At 53.3% G+C, this 18,718-nt stretch overlaps 2 protein-coding genes across 5 annotated transcripts in view; both read right to left on the reverse strand.

The window, feature by feature from the left end:
* Window positions 1-18,718, reverse strand: part of LOC127045845 (zinc finger protein OZF-like) — a 265,245-nt gene that overhangs the window by 121,958 nt on the left and 124,569 nt on the right. The gene's annotated exons all lie outside the window — the stretch shown is intronic.
* On the reverse strand, window positions 4,414-12,677 carry LOC127045913 (zinc finger protein 585B-like). 2 transcript variants are annotated; one of them, XM_050942794.1, is made up of 4 exons: window positions 12,597-12,677; window positions 9,907-10,033; window positions 9,417-9,518; window positions 4,414-6,919 (listed from the first exon to the last, which is right to left on the reverse strand). In XM_050942794.1, the coding sequence occupies exons 1-4, from the start codon at window positions 12,609-12,611 to the stop codon at window positions 6,270-6,272; spliced, it is 894 nt and encodes a 297-aa protein (XP_050798751.1). In that variant the 5' UTR covers window positions 12,612-12,677; the 3' UTR covers window positions 4,414-6,269. The 2 variants fall into 2 exon arrangements, with proteins under 2 accessions (XP_050798751.1, XP_050798750.1); XM_050942793.1 differs by having other exon boundaries at window positions 9,411-9,518.

Below are 18,718 nucleotides of genomic sequence, written 5' to 3' on the forward strand. Positions count from 1 at the left end.
AAGTGCGCCGTGCTGGACCGCACCAGCTTCCACAGCGGGCACTGAAAGGGCTCTGGGCTGCCCGCGGCTGCGGGCAGCCCAGAGCCCTTTCAATCCGGGCCGCGGCTAAGATTTAAAGGGCTCAAAGCTCCCCGTGGCTGCAGGCAGCCCAGAGCCCTTTAAATCCTGGCCTGGCTGAGATTTAAAGGGATCAGAGCTCCCCATCGTTGCAGGCAGCCCAGAGCCCTTTAAATCCCAACCCGGCTGAGATTTAAAGGGCTCAGAGCTCCCCACAGCTGCGGGCAGCCCAGAGCCCTTTGAATCCCCACCATGGCTCTATCGGCTGGGCTGGGGCCAGGATTTAAAGGGCTCGGGGCTCCCCTCAGGAGCAGGAGCTCTAGGCCCCTTTAAATCCCTGCCCCAGCCCTGCAAAGTTCGGGGTTCTCCCCAGCAGCCAGAGCCCCGAACCCTTTAATTTGACCCTGAGTCCTGGGGGGCTCCCAGCCACCTCTTCAGCTGGGAGCCCCTGGCTGATTTAAAGGCCCTGGGTCTCCCAGCCACAGCCGGTGCCCCAGGGCCTTTAAATCTTGAGAGGCCACGCCCCACTCAGGACTCCAGCAGTAGGGGTAAGTCCTGTAAGTTACTTTCACCGCTGGGTTTTAGCCAAACTGGTTGAAAAGGCTGGGGAAAGGACGGGGGTCAGCTAGCTTGCAGGAGCCAGGGCCGTGCCTTGAGAGTTCTGTTTAGGTGCTAGTGAGCATGTTATGATTTTGTTTCATATGGAACCGTTTGTTTCCAAATTCTTTCTGTCCCTCGCTTGATTCCCAGTTCTCTGATGTTAAACGTATCGCTGTTGTCGCTATACATGTACCAGAGCTGTGTGACGAGGAGCGGGGATCCTGAGCGGGTGTGTTCTGTTCCTTTGGGAGCAGCAAATGCAGAGCTCTGTGTTCAGTGGTATTAGGAATGCAAGTGATAATGTAGGATTCAGGCCTGTATTTTCACCTGAGATAGAATATCGGGCCTTGTTTGCTTGTTTGATTCTTGATACACTTACATTCTTACTAGTATGTGTGAACAAAGGACAGACACCATGCGTGTTGCTTCTGCCTGGCCAGATGGGTTTATTAGTATAACCAGGGACGGCACTTCTATTAGGCGAACCTAGGAAGTCACCTAGGGTGCCAGGATTCGGGGGGCAGCATTTTGTGCGCTCCCCACGGGGTGCACGGGTGCTTCCGGTTCCGCTCCTGTTGCGCCGCCGAAGAAGGACCTCCTGCTGACGTGCCGCGGGAAACAACAGCAGGCAATTGACCATGAGTGCCGCTGTCACCTGCGGCTTTTTGGCGGAGGGTCCTTTGGCAGCGTGATGGGAACGGAACTGGAAGCTGCCGCCTGCCCCATGGGGAGCACACAAAATGCCGCCCCCCGAATTCTGCCTAGGGCGCCAGAAACGCTGGTGCCACTCCTGAGTATAACGGGAACAGATAAGAACAGTTGAAGTGTAGAAGAGATGATAACAGTCGAAGTGTTACTGGGCATGGTGGGAAGGTAACACTTGAAGACTGCCTATCCCTATCTCAAGGCAAGGTCAAGCAACCACTCGTGAGGGACAAGGGGGTTGGGGGGAAGGTATAAAACACTGAAAGGCCAAAGAAATGCCTGTCCCTGACGGTAGCACAACCTCGTTCCTTACCCCTCCCATGGGGTACAAAAGAGGTGCAACAAAGACCTCAGACTCATGACCCCCCCCCAATGGGACACGCCCATAACTTGTAAGGGGTGGGACCCAGGGTGTGCATTGCAGGTATAATTATGCTTGCTAGAGGGAAGGGGGACACAGGCAAAGCTCTGTGGCATTGGGGCCGGGTGGGGGGATGTGAGGTAAAGGCTCTGCAGCGTCGGAGCTGGGCAGGGGGACGCGGGGTAAACACTCCGCAGCATTGGGGCCAGGCAGGGGGACGCAGGGTAAAGGATTCGCAGCGTCGGAGACAGGCAGGGGGATGCAGGGTAAACGCTCTGCAGCATCACAGCCGGACAGGGGGACGCGGGATAAACGCTCCGTGGTGTCAGAGCCGGACAGGGGGATGTGGGATAAAGGCTCTGCGGCGTCAGAGCCGGGCAGGGGGACGCAGGGTGAACACTCTGCGGCGTCGGACCTGGGCAGGGGGACGCAGGGTAAAGGATTTGTGACGTTGAAGCCAGGCAGGGGGACACAGGGTAAAGGATTCGTGGCGTCGGAGCCAGGCAGGGGGACGCAGGGTAAAGGATTCGTGGCGTTGGAGCTGGGACCAGGACACTGGGAAACAGGGCTGTGTGGCATCAGAATTATGGACATGCTTGCTTGAAACTCACCCCAATAAAGATCACATTGCCAGCGCTTCAGACTTCTGGTCTTCTGCTGTGTCTGTCTGACAAGAACCGGGGCAGGGGGTGAAAGGAAAGCCCTTGAACAAGTGGATCAGGGCTGAGCGCTCCAGAGGGATGTTCCAAGGACTTGGCCATTGGCAGATGCTGATCACTAACCTTACAGAGAGCGAGGGCAGAGGAGGCCTGGGAGGCTGGTGGGAGCTAATCCACAGCAGGCCCAGACAAGACGTCCTCCCACTAAGGGCAGGTGGGGGGCTGGGGTCGTGGGAAGCGTCACAAGCTGCCATTAGTGAGCAGACAGCACGGGGATTGGGTGCCTTGCCCTGCACCACGGACTAGACCTGCCTTCGTCCATCCTCTGCCAACCCAGGCTAGGAGCTGTCGGGACAGAGGGTTCCACATGGAGCGGAGGCTGGAGGAGACGCACAAATGAAGGCCAGATTCTCCGAGCTGTAAGTTAAACAGCCCTTAGATGGACTATTGAGTGTAGGGGTGTCAAAACTGTTGGAACTCAGCGAGGAACCAAGAGGGGAGGGTGGCCTGGAAACTACACCTCCTTTGACTCTCTCCCACCCACCCTCCGGCTGTGTAAGTAGGTACTGTGGAGTCTGCACTGGACTCCCTTCTCCTGTGGGATTTAGGAAACTGTTAGCGGGATTTGTTGAGGCATTATGTCAATTCTGCCCCAGCTGAATGCATAGGTACCAGCTTCCTCTCCACCTGGCAGGGTGCTCGACCCCCTCACCCCCCACCCCGCTCACGCCTTGCCCCTACTCCACCTCTTCCCGCAAGCCGTCACCCCACCCCTTCCCACCTTTGCTCCACCCCCAGCCCCACCCCTTCTCTGCCTCTTTCTGCCCCCTCCCCTGAGCATGCCCTGTCCCCACTCCTCGCCTTCCCTCCCAGCACTTCCTGCACACCAAACACATCTGATCTGCGGCAGGTGGGGGGCACTGGGAGGGAGGGGGAGAAGTTGATCAGCGGGGCTGTGGGAAGGGGAGAGGCACTGGGAGGGGGGGAGGGAGGGGAGCTTGGCGGCTGATGGGTGCTAAGCACCCCCAGAGTCGATGTCATAAACAGATAGCTAAGGGTTAATGTTCTTTTACCTGGAAAGGAGTAACCTGAAACACCTGACCAGAGGACCAATCAGGAAACAAGACTTTTTCAAATCTGGGTGGAGGGAAGTTTGTGTCTGAGTTCTTTGTTCTAGTGTTCTGCCTGTACTCTCTCTCGGCTATGAGAGGATTTCTGTCTCCTGCTTTTCTAATCTTCCGTTTCCAAGTTGTCAGTACAAAGATAGGTTTGGTTTTTTTGTATTTACATGTGTGTAGTTGCTGGAGTGTTTTGAATTGTATTCTTTTTGAATAAGGCTGTTTATTCATATTTCTTTTAAGCAATTGACCCTGTATTTGCCACCTTAATACAGAGAGACCATTTTTATGTATTTTTTCTTTCTTTTTATATAAAGCTTTCTTTTTAAGACCTGTTGGAGTTTTTCTTTAGTGGGAACTCCAGGGAATTGAGTCTGTAGCTCACCAGGGAATTGGTGGGAGGAAGAAGTCAAGGGGAAATCTGTGTGTGTTAGATTTACTAGCCTGACTTTGCATTCCCTCTGGGTGAAGAGGGAAGTACTTGTGTTTCCAGGACTGGAAACAGGGAGGGTGGCGTCCCTCTGTTTAGACTTACGGAGCTTGCTTCTGTGTCTCTCTCCAGGAACCCAGGGGGGGAACACCTGGAAGGGAGAAGGGGGGGAAATGGTTTATTCCCCTTTGTTGTGAGACTCAAGGAATTTGGGTCTTGGGGTCCCCAGGGAAGGGTTTTGGGGGGACCAGAGTGCCCCAAAACACTCTAATTTTTTGGCTGGTGGCAGCTTTACCAGGTCCAAGCTGGTAACTAAGCTTGGAGGTTTTCATGCTAACACCCATATTTTGGACGCTAAGGTCCAAATCTGGGACTAGGCTATGACAGTCGGCGCCTATGGCTGAATGGATTGAGGCTGTAATGAATCCCTGCTTGAGAAGCCAGCGGCCGTGCCCTCGAGTTAATTAGATCTGCAGAAGGAGCTCGGTTTGTCATACACTATTTTTATTGCTCCAAACACCCTGCACACGGAACATGAGATTACACAGGATTCACAGGTACTGCTGTTAGGGATGTAACTGGTTTAAGGAAGTACCTGTTTAAACTATTACAATTATATTGTTAACCGTTTAATCATTCACCAGTTCACAATCTACCCCTGGCGTGGGTGGACCCACGCTGCTGTCTCTCCTCGGAGGTGGAGTGCAGTGGCCTGGGGGATCATTTGCATGTGCATGGCTGGGCGCTGCCACCCCTCGCTCTCCCAGTTTCTAGGCACCAGCTAGTTCGGCAGATCACTGCTGGGAGAGCAGCGGTGCCAGGGCAGATCCAAGTGTTTCTGCAGATCTGTGTTTCCAGGCAGACCCACCGCTGCAGCCAGCTGCAAGAGAAGCAGAGCTGGGCGGGGCTGCCGGGCTGCCCCCAGCGGTGCCCTCTCTGGCAGGCACAGGCTGATCCAGCCGCACCCTGAGCTGCGAAAGTTCTGCAAGCTCCCGCATCCCCTGGGTATTGCTGTGCCATCTTTGATGTGCACGTTGGCTATTCCAATCTGTTTTAAACGTTAACTGGAATCTATTAACAGTAAGACTACTGCTAATTGTTAACCATTTAACATTTTACATCCCCAACTGCTGGACGGTTCTACCCCATGCGACAACAATGCAATAAATCCCTTCTCTCACCACGAGAGAGAGACACTGGTTTCTGCCATTGCTCTTCACACCAGTGAACGAGTAGTGTGCATTCCGAGTGAAGTCTGCGGCACACGCCCAACGCCGTCGCTGATGCCAGCCGTTCTTGGGCCTTCCAAGCTCCCAGAGAGGAGGAGGCGCAAGGACAGGAAGATCAAGCCCATGCCTGGCTCAGAGAAGCACCAGGCACATAAACTTCACACAAGATTTTTTTTAAAAGTCTGAATGTTTGCGTGTGTCAGCATGGTGCTGGAGAAGGTGACAGCCCAGGAGACAGGCTTCCTCTATTCCCAGAGCATGTACATAGCGTGGTGCAAGCAACGCAAGCCATGCTCTTGATCTGGGGAAGTCCAGTTCTAGCAGGCAGGACCAGTAATTCTGCACAACTCATTCAACCTCAGCCTCTCTGCTGGGAATACCAGGAAGGGGGCCAATATAGGAAGGGTACATGGAGATCTGTCTACTGGTAAAATGGCTGAGACCCAGCATACTCATTTCCCATAGGCCACATTCCATCACTATCAACCCCAGCGAGATTTAAACTGGCAGCCTAGCAGTAGAAAGCTCACCCTCGCATTAGGAATTGCTATTCAGTGCTCCTCGACTTTTTAAAAAATTGCCTGGAGATCCTGAAAGCCTGGTGGCTCCATCAGCTCTAACACCTCAGCACATGTTGCATCACCTCATGTCTATCAGAAGACAGCTGAAGCACCGCACCACCCTGAAGGTCACAAAGCAATTCCTGGAGACTTTCCTAAGTGACTGATCTGTGTGTGCGCACACACGTTTTCACAGTCCTCTCGACCGACTTTAACGACAAAGATGTCCACTACTTTGACTCCGTTTAGTTCTCCAGCGCTACACCAGGTAAGGGGGAGAGAGATAGATTCTAAACCTTCTTGGACATCAGCGAGAATCACTGTGGGGATTTTCTATGACCTGTGTTATCCAGGTCAGACTAAGGGTGTATTGAACAATGGGTGTAAAAGTGTCCATCCCATCAGATGGGTGGGGGAATACCTCTTACACTTTTTGGACGCTGTTCCTACCTTGGGCGCATGATGCGTTTCCATTTGTTGGGCAAGTTTTCCCCTCGTGCAACGAGATGTTGCATTTTTGTTCTTTCTGTGCAACTTGCTGCTCAGCGGATTAAGCCTCCTGGCTTGTTTTATTGTAACGCACAACAGGAAACGTGAACGTTGGAACCATGATCACCGAGACCGGCGTTTTTCTTGCATGAGTGACCTGGAGGCGCCGAAGATCACAAATGGCTTGAAAACGTCTCCCGCACTCTCTGCACAGGCACGGTGGCTTGGTTACGTGGGTCTCCTGGTGCCTGAACAGCTGTTGCTTCTGAGTGAAGCACTTCTTGCACTTGGTGCATTTAAACCGCTTCTCCCCTGTGTGGACTCTCAGGCGCACTGCCAGGTCTCGCTTTTGAGCAAAGCATTTCCCATACTCAGCGCACACGCAGGTCCACTCTGCATGTGTGAGCTGGTGACGGTCCGGATCTGCATGCTTTGAGAAGTGCTTCTCCCATTGGGTCTTTTTCCTCTTGTCCCACCCCGAGGGATTTGGGATTGGAGCTGACCTCCTGTCACTCAGGCTGGACAGAGCTAACGTCGTGGGCAGCCTCTTGTTCTGCTTGGAGACACTGCTCTCACTTGGGCAGTCTTCTGCCTTGATGGAAGTGTGCAAGGCCTGCTCCTTAGAGTCCCCAGGTAATATACTGACTTGTCCCAGGCTTACATCATACCCTTCGTCATGCCTCTCCACCTCGAGCTGGACCCCGAGAGCATCTGCAGGATTAGAATCAATGGCCAGACAATGGTCAGTGACAAAGAACCTTGACAGGACAATAGATTTTGTTTCACAGGGGATTCCAAGACATGGAGACTTTCAGAAACTTCATATGGGCCTGCCAGGGGGATCACTCGGGACTCACAAATCCACTTGGCAAGAGGAACTCTGCAACGTGTAGCATCAGGCTCTTAGACCAGAACACAAGGGCTCTTCTCAGGCCTTGTCTACACTCGGCAGTTTTGTCAGTAAAACTTTTGTCGGTCAGGGGTATGGAAAAAACCCACTCCCCCGATGGACATTAGTGTCACCAACAAAAGTGTCAGTGTGAACAACGCTATGTCGGTGGGAGACGCTCTCCTGCTGACATAGCTCCTGCTGCTCGTTGGCAGTGGTTTAATTATGCCAGTGGGAGAGCTCTCTCCTGCTGGCACAGAGCAGCTACATGGAGACCTTGCAGCGGTACAGCTGTGCTGCTGTAAGGTCCGTAGTGTAGACTTGGATGGACAAAATTGACTCCACAAACCCACCAACATGTCTTGGCAGGTAATTTGCTATCCAGACACCGTGCTCTAGACCTGAACTGCAAACCTCCCCGCCCCCACCATCTACACCAAGATGTGAATTCAACAGTGAAATGAATACAACTCCCCCCCTGAGGTTTGGGGCCTGGATCTGACCCACATCACTTTCTCAGCTAAGTGCGGGTAGAGCAGAAGCCATTTCATCCAGAACAACAGACTGGCAGAATTTTGTTTTTGGCAAAGGGAGAGAACTGTTTACATTTCTAATCGCCCTGACTCCAACCATTACTGGGGGTTGCAAGGTTGGTCGTTCCAATGCAGCTGAACCCCCTTCCCTGTTACTGGCTGGAGGATTATACCTGCACAGAACGGCACTGAGTTGCTCAAAATACAAGGCAGGAATTCCATATTAACAGAGGTCACTGTCGACACCTTCTTTTCTGAGCCGTGTTGAGCAAAGGAAGGGAATCCCTAGCCAGCCAGACACCACAGAACCCACCGTAAACGTCCCGTTGATAAAGGGAGGCAAGAAGGAAAACAAAAAGTGAGGGAAGACGGGTCTGATCAGAGAGGGGCTGTGAGATGTAGGCATGCCCCGACTAACCCAGGTAGGCATTAGATCTACTGCATGTCCAATCACCTCCTTGATACTTCACCTAAGGGCAGGGTCGTGTGTGGTCTCTGCCGAAAGCTCAGAGCTCCCTGATCATCATGGAGAATATGAGAGGTTTGTAGAGCTATGGAAAATATCGGACGTTACTTGTTGGAGACACAGCATGTCACCTGAGGTAGGGCAGGGCTCAGAACTAACTCAAGAGTGCGAACACGACCAGCCCAGCATCTGACCGCCTGCAGGCCTGAGCACTGAAAGACAAAAGGACCCCAAGAGACGACTCCAAAGAGGGGGCCCTGAGGGCTGGGCTGAGCTGAAGTTAATGTGATGGCCCGATTATGAAAACAGATAAAAGTCTGGGCTGTATAAGGGCTGAAGAAAGGGCACACGATGTTATCCATCCAGAGGTGCTGCTCTGCCAGCGGGAGTGTCTCATGGAAAGGGGATCCCTGCTCTCTGGGCTGGACAAGTGCTGGCTGGACGGACTGACCGACCATTGGGTGAGAAATACCTTATTAATGAGAGCCTTGCCAGTCTAATAACTAACTACAGGCTCTAGTGTGTGTTTTACGTATCTGTATCCTTATGTTTCCAAATCCTTTCACTTGCTTCCATTTGAATCTTTTACTGAAGCTTTGCTAAATAAACTTCCATTTGGTTTTACCATAGACACATCTAAGTGCCTTGTGCCAAAGAGAACACTGAACTGAGGTGAGGCCAGTGAGCCCGAGAGCTCTCCTTCCAGGGAGACCACAGATCAGCGCCCGTTGTGGGTGTCCTGAAGACAGGGGACGAGGCACTCGCTGTACTAATCTGCTAACCTGCAGTGGGAAAGAGCAGGGCTTGCGATAACCTGCTGTGGAATTTGTGTAGCTTTGGGAGAGTTTCCCCTGGTGGGCACAGACAAAACTCCCTCATGCCGTTAGCAGGTGACAGCGATTCACTCCACCTAGGTTAGCCCTGAAGGGTGTCACACATGCACTCTGGTGCCAAGAATAAAACATTTGCTGTTTTCTGCAGTGATACGAACCCTCTCACATCTGCACCAGTGGCCTGACGCTGAGCCTTCTTCTCCAGCAAGGAAGGCGGTAATAACACCAAGCACTTGAGCAGCACTTAGCCAGTGCAATTCAAGGGGCCAGCTCTGCAGGGGCAATGCCTGATCCTGCATTCCTGATGTGCCCGTCACCCGGACTTCACTGGATCCACAGCTCGTGGGACTGCCACAGCCCCAACAACTTCAATTTACGCTCCATCAGCTTCCCCCCACGCCAGGAGCAGATCTGCCCCGGGTGTTGAATGCACTAGGAATGCAGGCGCAGGCCTACTGACTATGCAAATGTTGCCACTCACACTCACACGCAGGTGATTCTTTTCCTTTCAGATCCAGCTGATCCGAGAGGCCCGGCTCTTCCTCTGGGTCAATCTGCGATAAAATGGCAGGACTCTCAAACTGATACCCTGTGAACACAGACAAAGGGATTACAGAGCCATTGGTAGGAGCTGGCCCAGTCCCATGAGCTCCTGATCACCATCTGGAGGAGCTGAGGGTGCTCAGCACTTAGCAGGATCAGATCCCGAAATGTCAGTTGCAAAGAAACATTAATCTTAAACTAGAACAAAGCTGTAAATCCTATTTCTGTCCGTCTGTGCTCCGGAACTCCATCGTGCCCCATTCCACGTGGATGAATGGAACTAAGCGAGATTGCTCCACTTTTGTTTAGAGTGGGCATAGCTGGGCTCCATCAGGAATCCCCGGGTCGGAAGATTAGCCCTGAATCAAAAGCCTTTAAAAAAGCCCTCCAAAGATCCCACAGCTCCATGCCAGAAAACAAACACTGATCTTTACCCAGTGAGATCAGACTGGCACAATTCTCCTTCATCACCTCTCGGTACAGTTTCTTCTGCCACTCAGCTAAAACCTCCCACTCCTCCCGGGAGAAAGAGATGGTGACATCTTCAAAGGTCAGTTGCACCTGAAATCACAAGAAGTTAATCAGCCCTGTCTGCATCCATTGGCTGCCAGGTTTTCCTTCCTCAGTTTCCAAGGTCACCTCCTATCCTAATCTCTGCAGGGAAGGGCCAGTCATTTACTGTGTGTGTGTTCAGCACCTCACACAATGGGGCCTGATCCTGATTGGTGCTAAAGTAACATACAGCCAGAGCCTTCCTTTAAGTAGGGCATCTGATACCTGGCAGTCACTGGAGCTAGACTCCATGCCATCCTGGGGGTAGAGGTGATGGTTCTTTGCATGGTACCTCCTCCAGACAGGAATTGCAGGCTGAGGGTAAGAAGAGCAGGGCAGGAGCCCATGCACAGGAGGGGCTCCAAAGCTCTTTCTATAGCCCTGGTGCACTTACTTTGGATACAGGTCTCTGTATTTTTATGGCACCTTCCATCTGGGGAACCCAGAGCATCTGGTCATTCTCACAATCCTCCTGTCAAGTAGGAAAAGAGAGTTATCCTCAGTCTACAAACAGGGAAACCAAGGCAGAGAGAGGTTAAGGGACTTGACCAAGACCACACTGGCAGCATGTGGCAGAGCCAAGTCAAAAACCAATATTATCAAATGGGGTCATTTCAATTCTCCGAGTAGGAAAACTTGGACAGCCCTGAAATCACTGCACAAGCTGTGCCTCGTTCCCATACCAAACATCCGAACCAAACCACTTCGGTTTGCTCACAGTGGGGGAGGTCACCGTCCATTTCTGTTTCCGTGGCCTGGGCTGCTACAGGCTGGTTCACCTCCTCTTTTATGTCTCATGTGAGCCAGATTCTCAGTTACACCAAGGCCTCTTTACACCACTCTGGCAGCACGGAGCTGCCTGAAAGTGGATGGAGCCAGCCCCTGATTCTATCCCCTTGCCAGCCAGTGTAGGTGTAAGAGCTCCAGGCCTGCCCTGTTCCAGTTCGGGGGCAGATCACTGAATCCTAGAATATCAGGGTTGGAAGGGACCTCAGGAGGTATCTACTCCAACCCCCTGCTCAAAGCAGGACCAACCCCAACTAAATCATCCCAGCCAGGACTTTGTCAAGCCGGGCCTTATAAACCTCTAAAGATGGAGATCCCACCACCTCCCTAGGGAACCCATTCCAGTGCTTCACCACCCTCCTAGGGAAAAAGTTTTTTTTAATATCCAACCTAGCGCTCCCCCACTGCAACTTGAGACCATTACTCCTTGTTCTGTCATCTGCCACCACTGAGAACAGTCTAGATCCATCCTCTTTGGAACCCCCTTTCAGGTAGTTGAAAGCAGCTATCAAATCCCCCCTCACTCTTCTCTTCTGCAGACTAAACAATCCCAGTTCCCTCAGCCTCTCCTCCCCAGATCAGAGGCACAGGCAGAGTACACTGCACTCTGGCTGTTCCCAGCTCCTCAAGGCTCATAGGCAAGTTATGTGTTTACTAAGCAGGGGAGCAAGAGAACTACAGGGTCTGTCTGCAGCCAGCAGCCCCTGTAAGGAATCTCCTTTACACTCAGTACAACCCAGGCCTATCCCTCCTCCCCCAGGAGCCACTGCACCTTCCCCCAGCACAGAACTCCTGCTAATTCCTTCAACCAGTCTTCTGAGCGATAGATGGGCAGCAGGGGGTTGTGTTCACAGCTTAGCATACGTCTGCACTGCAATTAGACGGCAAAGCTGGCCCATGCCAGCTTGCAGGGTTACCCTTAGGAAGCAAGAGACCCCAGCTCAGCACTCCTCCAACCCCCAGCAATTGCAATACTGGCTCCGGCAGGGACGAACGTAATTGTGTGCATGGAAGTGAAGTGCTTTCGCACACGGCAAAGGAAGAGCAAAGTGCACACCTCAGACCACTTCACACTGCAGCCACCTCTCCCTCCCAACCCCCGGGGGATCGCATCAGTGCCGCCCCCCCACGGTCACAGTGGGGAAACAGAAGCAGTGCACAAAGAGGTGAAGTACTCAGCAGGGCCCAGAGACAAAGGGGGGGGGGAGATTCCTGACTCCCATGACTGTGCTCAGGCCGCTAGGCCAGGCTGCCTCTCCCAATCCTTCCGTTTAAAACACCTCCAAGAATCGAGGGGCTGATCCGCCCCTAATTCCTCCAGGCTGCTTCTGGGCCAAGGCAAGACCACTCCTAGTATTAGTAGGGTTATGCCGGTGCTTAAAGACCCCGGCCGGCCCTGGGGAGGGCACAGAGGGAGCCGAGCCAGGCAGAGGATGAGAGCGGACAGCTGCCTTTTGGGTGTGATGAGCTCTGAAGCCGGGGGATTCCCCCCCACTGCAGGCGCCCTGCCAAAGCGCATCTGCGCCGCGGAGCCAGCCTGCCCGCTTTGCTGGGAGCCTCCCCCCCGGGCTGGGGAGCCCCGCGGCCAGCCCCCCCGGGCGGGGAGATGCACCCAGCTGTGCTCACACCACGGGGCTCCAAGGCGGGGTCTGCAGCCGCCTCCCTCCCCCCAGGTGCCCAGGGTGCGGGCTGCAGGGGGCTTCGCCCGAGCCATCACGTGCCGGGCCCGCCGCACCCCAACCCCACGGCGGGGCAAGCCCGGACCCCGGCGCATCCCAGCCTCTACCTGGGCCGCAGCCATGGCCGGGGGCTCCGCCGGAGCGCGGCGCGGAGGCCCACGGGCGGCGCGGCGCGGCCCGGCCCGGCCCGGCCCAGCTCAGCTCAGCTCAGCTGATGGCAGCGGCAGCCGCTTGGTCCACGCTGCCCCTCCCCCTGGTTCCGGCTCGCCTGCGAAATGGCTGCGGGTCCCGCGGCGGAGCAGCGCCCCCAGCGCCCGGGCTCTGCCCGGCTGCTGCTCCGAGGGTCCCCTCCCCTCTGCTTGGCGGGGCCGCCTGGGAGTCCGGGTTCAATCCCAGCGCTGCTGCGAACCGCTGCCTCAGTTTCCCCTTCTTTAAAATCGGGACAGCAGCGTCCCTGGCACGCTGGAGCGTCATTAAGCGAGGAGGAGTTAGGTGAGATCATGTGAGGGAAACCTCTGGTTCGCAAGGTCCTTAAGGCTTCCGAGTGGGGCTGCGGGTGCGCGTCAAGTTGGATAAACCCCGGTCAGGGTTGGGATGGGTTTACTCAGTCCTGCCTCATCGCAGGGGGGCTGGACGTGGCGACCCCCTGTCATAAACAGATAGCTAAGGGTTAATGTCTCTTTCACCTGAAGCACCTGACCAGAGGACCAATCAGGAAACCGGATTTTTTCAACTTTGGGTGGAGGGAATTGAGTGTCTAAGGTCTTTGTTTTCTGGCTGCCTGCTTTCTCTGAGCTTTGGAGAAGTAGTTCTACTTTCTAGTCTTCTGTTTCTAAGTGTAAGGACAAAGAGATCAGATAGTAAGTTCTATGGTTTCTTTTCTTTGGTATTTGCATGAATATAAGTGCTGGAGTGCTTTGATTTGTATTCTTTTTGAATAAGGCTGTTTATTCAATATTCTTTTAAGCAATTGACCCTGTGTTGTATCATCTAATACAGAGAGAACATTTGTACTTATTTTTCTTTCTTTTTATATAAAGCTTTCTTTTAAGACCTGTTGGAGTTTTTCTTTACTTCAGGGAAATTGAGTCTGTACTCACCAGGGAATTGGTGGGAGGAAGAAATCAAGGGGAGATTTGTGTGTTGGATCGCTAGCCTGATTTTGCATTCCCTCTGGGGGAATAGGAAAGTACTTTTTGTTTCCAGGATTGGGAACAGAGAGGGGGAGTCTCTCTGTGTAGTTTCACAGAGCTTGTGTCTGTGTATCTCTCCAGGAGCATCTGGAGGGGGGAAGGGAAAAAGGATTATTTCCCTTTGTTGTGAGACTCAAGGGATTTGGGTCTTGGGGTCCCCAGGGAAGGTTTTTCAGAGGGACCAGAGTGCCCCAAAACACTCTAATTTTTTGGGTGGTGGCAGCAGGTACCAGGTCCAAGCTGGTAACTAAGCTTGGAGGTTTTCATGCTAACCCCCATATTTTGGACGCTAAGGTCCAAATCTGGGACTAAGGTTATTACACCCCCCCACACCCAATCCCTTCCAGCCCCACCTTTCTAGGGTTCTGTGATTCTGCAGCTTCTGCCCTTCGAGAACGCTGAACTCAGCAAACTGCAAATGTCTGAAAACCAGGACATGCTGTGTTATGCACCAACATAACCTTAACTCTGCCTTCTTTGAGCGCTGCCCATAGCTTGCACCCTCCAGCTCTGCCTTCTCCCTGTACCGGACAGGGCGCTGCCTGCATTTGCTCTGTGCTCAGACAGTTACTCTGCTTCCCCCACAGAATGCCACATTTGGGCGATTTAACAACCCCTTCACACCCCTTTATAGCCCTGTCACACTGCACACAGGATACCATCGAGCCCTGGGCTTTCCCCTCCGCATCGCTGAATCCACAGCCCACTCTCCTGTCCCACCTCACTCCTGGCAATGACCCAGAAGTCACCCAATTTCGAGGCTCTGCTACAACCTCGGCAGTTCTGTGCTGAAATGGCGCGGACTGGAAGTTCTTCTCGGTTCGCATGCACCTGGTTCTTTGATAACACACATGGGGCGAGATTTCAAACCCAGCTCTCCTCACATCACAGAGGTTCTCCACACTACTCCAGCTTATTCCTCCTCAGTGTTTGTCCTCCATTTCGGGGAATGTCTGCAGACTGGCCACCTCCAGGGGCACCTCTCGAGTTCTGGGAGAAGCGTGTGCCTGCCCACACCTGAAGGCCCCTCCCCCAGCCGAAGAGGAGGAGCAACCAAACCCAGGGTTCAAGTGAGGTTGGGGGATAATGGCAAATAAGAGGCAGGACTGAGGGTGCTAGGTACAAAATCAGAGATCCAGAGGGGGACACCAAGCAGAGAACCCCAGGCAGCGCCCACTGCTCCTCGAAGGTGTCTAGGGAGCCAGCGGACACGGCCCAGAGGAACGCTGCTCAGACGCGTGATCAAAGGAAGGAACAGAAGTGGGCCCACAGTCCCACAGCACCTCTCTATCCAGCATCCTCCTCCTGGTGCTGGCCAAGGAGGCCATCGATTCCACCAGGAGGAGGTTGGTGAGGAGGTCTCGTGACTTCGTGGGGCCACGGACAGAGCGTGCGTAAATCAGGAGGTGTGGGGAAAAGTGCAGCCAGAACCGAAGCAGAAGATTCTGGAGCAGAAGGAACCGGGGCTGCAACCTGGCACACTCAAGGTAGATGTGCACCATCTACCTGCCAGGTACACGCCCTTGCTCACGGCTCCATGAAGGAGTTGCCAATTAATATCCCCCGCAGGCCAGGGAATCAGGGCAGAATACAGACTGGCCCACCAGGCACCTCCAGGAGCAGCTGAGCCTGTGACGATGGTGTGAATGAGCAGGTAGGGAGAAGAGGGTGAGAGCTGGGCAGGGCTCAGAAAGAGGGAATAAATAGATCGAAGGATGAGGGAAGAGAGAAGAAGAAGGAGCAGAGGGAAAAGAGGATTAAAAAAACCAAGAAAGTAAAAGAACAGAAGGTGTCAAAAAGGAAGAGAGAAGGCAGGATTTGGAGCCCGGAGGCCCCTATTTGAAGAAAGGCCACAAGAAGATTGAGGAGGCTGGAGGGATCCTCCTGCCTTGGCTGAGAGACATTTGAGAGGGGCACATAATAGTCTACCAATATCTGATGGGGGTAAACACCAAAGAGGCACAAGAAATAATTACCAACGAGGGAGAAGTTTATTTAGTGTGTGATCGATTCCCCCACCCCCACCGCCCACTCACACCCAGCCAAGCGGCCGCTACGCAGTGCAGTACTTCTCAATTACCAGCTTGCAGGGACGGGCACACAGCATCCTATTGCTGCTGTGTACTCAGAAATACACTAGTCACTATGATGTGCGAAACACCCTCCGTGACTGCTAGCAGGGATGCAACTGGGCATATACTGCATAGGCCCATGGAGAACAGCACCATCCACAGCTTTCCCCAAAACTTCCCCAGATGGTTGAATTTCATGCCGATCTCCAGCATGGATGTGCAAAGCCTGCCCAGACAAATGCAGTATTTCACAATCAAGATGTTATATTTCACAATCAAGATGTTAAGCTGCCATAGAAATCGCTCTGACACTCAGCTACAAGGCACCTAAATAGCAGATAAAGGCTCCCCTCTACAGCTCAAATTAACTTGCAGTCCGTTAAAACAGGGTAACAAAGGTTCGTCACATATGCACGGACAGTATGGAACACTCTGGTGTTCAGACTTGCTGAGATTTTAAGTCGTAAGCCATCATGATTCCTACTTAGGGATTAGGGCCCAGAGGAAATTAGAAGCCTGAATATCTTTGTAGATCTGGGCCTATATTTTTATTGCTGGTCTCTAATCTTGGGTGTATGACTGCCTGGGAGCCCAAATTGAGACATCTGTCATCAGTGGTGACTGAAAATTTGCGGCTGTATAACTCTGTGATCAGAAGATTCCCTCCTGCAGCACACCTCTGTCAGGAGCACACGCTGTTCCACACTGCACACCCAGCACCACACCCACTGTGCCCCTCTCCCACACAGGAGACCGTGGCCAGCGATGGTTACTATTCAGCTCATTGCTCATCAGATACAGGAGGTGGCAGCTAAGCACTACAAAAAGTGTTCCGGTCTCTACAATGTCAGACTGCCAAAACCTCGACTTCCTGCTGCTTAATTAGGCCCTGCTCCAGCAAAGCACTCAAGCATATGCAATGGGATTATTTGTATGCTTAAAATTAAGCACTTGCTTAAGTGCTTTGCTGGCTCAGAGCCAGAGTATGTGTCCTTGCAAAACACAGGTGTATGCTGGTAGGCTGGAATTTGAGTGAGGGACAGTGTAAAAATAGTTAGCAGGCCACTGCTTGGGAGATCTGATTGGTGTTTGCTGGTTTATATGGAACTATGAAACATCATGAAGCCTTATTAGTCATTCAGTAACCCTCCCTCCCCCCCCCCCCACACACACACACAGACTTCAGCTCCATACATCCCCCAACCAACCTCTGCAAAAAAACAAAAACCACTTCAACTTCTGGTTGTTTGGTTTGGCCTCTGTCCAGCAATGCACTTAAACACATGCAGTGAGACTACTCACATGCTTAAAATTAAGCATGTATTGAAGTGCTTTGCTGGAGATGGGCCAGCGGGCATGGGCTCACAAATCACTGGTGGCTGCTGTAATGAAAAAAAACAGACGTCAGTTTGGAAGGTGCCTCTGAAGCACTGGGTAGGGGACCGTGTAAAACTGCCTTGCACACAGCTGGTTGGGAGATTACGCCAGTGTTATATGTTGGTTTAGATTTTGTAGCTATGAAACATCATGGAATCTTATTCAATCGCTTAGCAGATTTCACTAAAAAAAAGGTTCAGTTCCATTCAATGCCACGTCCCCCACCTCAGCTTCCTGCTGCTTAGCTTGGCCTCAGTCCAGAAAAGCACTCAAGTACGTGCAATGGGACTATTCACATGCTTAAAATTAAGCACATGCTTTAGTGCTTTGCTGGACCAAGGCCAGAGTGTGTGGTCTTACAAATCACTGCTGGGGGCCAGAACAAAGAAACAGATGGATTTTGCCTTTGCAATACCAAGTCAAGGACAGCGCAAAGCCAGCTTGCACAAAGCAGCTTGGGAGAAAGTAACAACTCCATAGTAAAAGTTCAGTTCTGGAAGGCAGCCTTATTGCATGTGAAATTTCATATGGTGTTAGCTGTCATGCCCCTTGAACTTCTGGTGTAGTGTTGGCTGGGTTCTGTGGAATCCATTTGTAATGAGTGGCACAGGCGCTGACTTTCAGTTTTCTAGGTGGGTGGGTGCTCCATTCTGGCTCTGCCCTAGGGTTGCCAACTTTCTAATTGCACAAACCCAAACACCCTTGCCCCGCCCCTTCTCTGAGGTCCTGCCTCAGTTCACTCCAGCTCCCGAAGGGGTTGGGGTGTTGGTGGGAGTGCAGGCTCTGGGGTGTGGCCAGTAATGAGGGGTTCAGGGTACAGGAGGGCTCTGGGCTGGGACAGGATGTTGGGGTACTGGAGAGGGTGAAGGCTCTGGCTGGAGGTGCAGGTTCCAGGGTGGGGCTAGGGGTTTGGGGTTTAGGAGGGGGCTCCAGGCTGGGGTCAAGGAGTTTGGAGTGCAGGAGCGGGCTCAGGGCTGGGGCAGGGGATTGGGGTGTGGGAGGGGGTGCAGGCTCTGGGATGGGGCCGGGGATGAGGGGTTTGGAGTGCGGAAGGGGGCTCAGTGCTGGGGTGCAGGAGGGGGCGTGGGCTCCAGGAGGGGGCTCAGGGCTGGGGTATGGTGTGGGAGGGGGTGCAGGAGCAGGATCTGGGAGGGTGTTAGGGTATGAGAAAGGGTTCCGACCTGGGGCAGGGGGTTCAAGGTGCAGGGTCTGACTGGGCGGCACTTACCTCAAGTGGCTTGTAGTCAGTGGCACAGCAAGGCTAAGGCAGGCTCCCTGCCTGCCCTGGCTCCATGCTGCTTCCGGAAGTGGCCGTCATGTTCAAGCCCTAGGCAGAGAGGCCAGGGGACTCTGCGTGATGTGCACTGCCCACGCCTACAGGTGCCACCCCTGCAGCTCCCATTTGGCCACAGTTTCCGGCCAATGGGAGCTGTGGAGCAGGCGTTGGAGGCGGGGGCAGCACATGGAGCTTCCCTGATTGCCCCTGCGCTTCAGGTCCAGACGTGTCAGCCACTTCCGGGGAGCGGCACCGGGGCAGGCAGGGAGCCTTCCTTAGCCCTGCTGCGCCACCAACTGGACTTTTAACAG

Source organism: Gopherus flavomarginatus, chromosome 2 (genome assembly GCF_025201925.1).
Source record: "Gopherus flavomarginatus isolate rGopFla2 chromosome 2, rGopFla2.mat.asm, whole genome shotgun sequence".
NCBI classification, from domain to species: domain Eukaryota; kingdom Metazoa; phylum Chordata; order Testudines; family Testudinidae; genus Gopherus; species Gopherus flavomarginatus.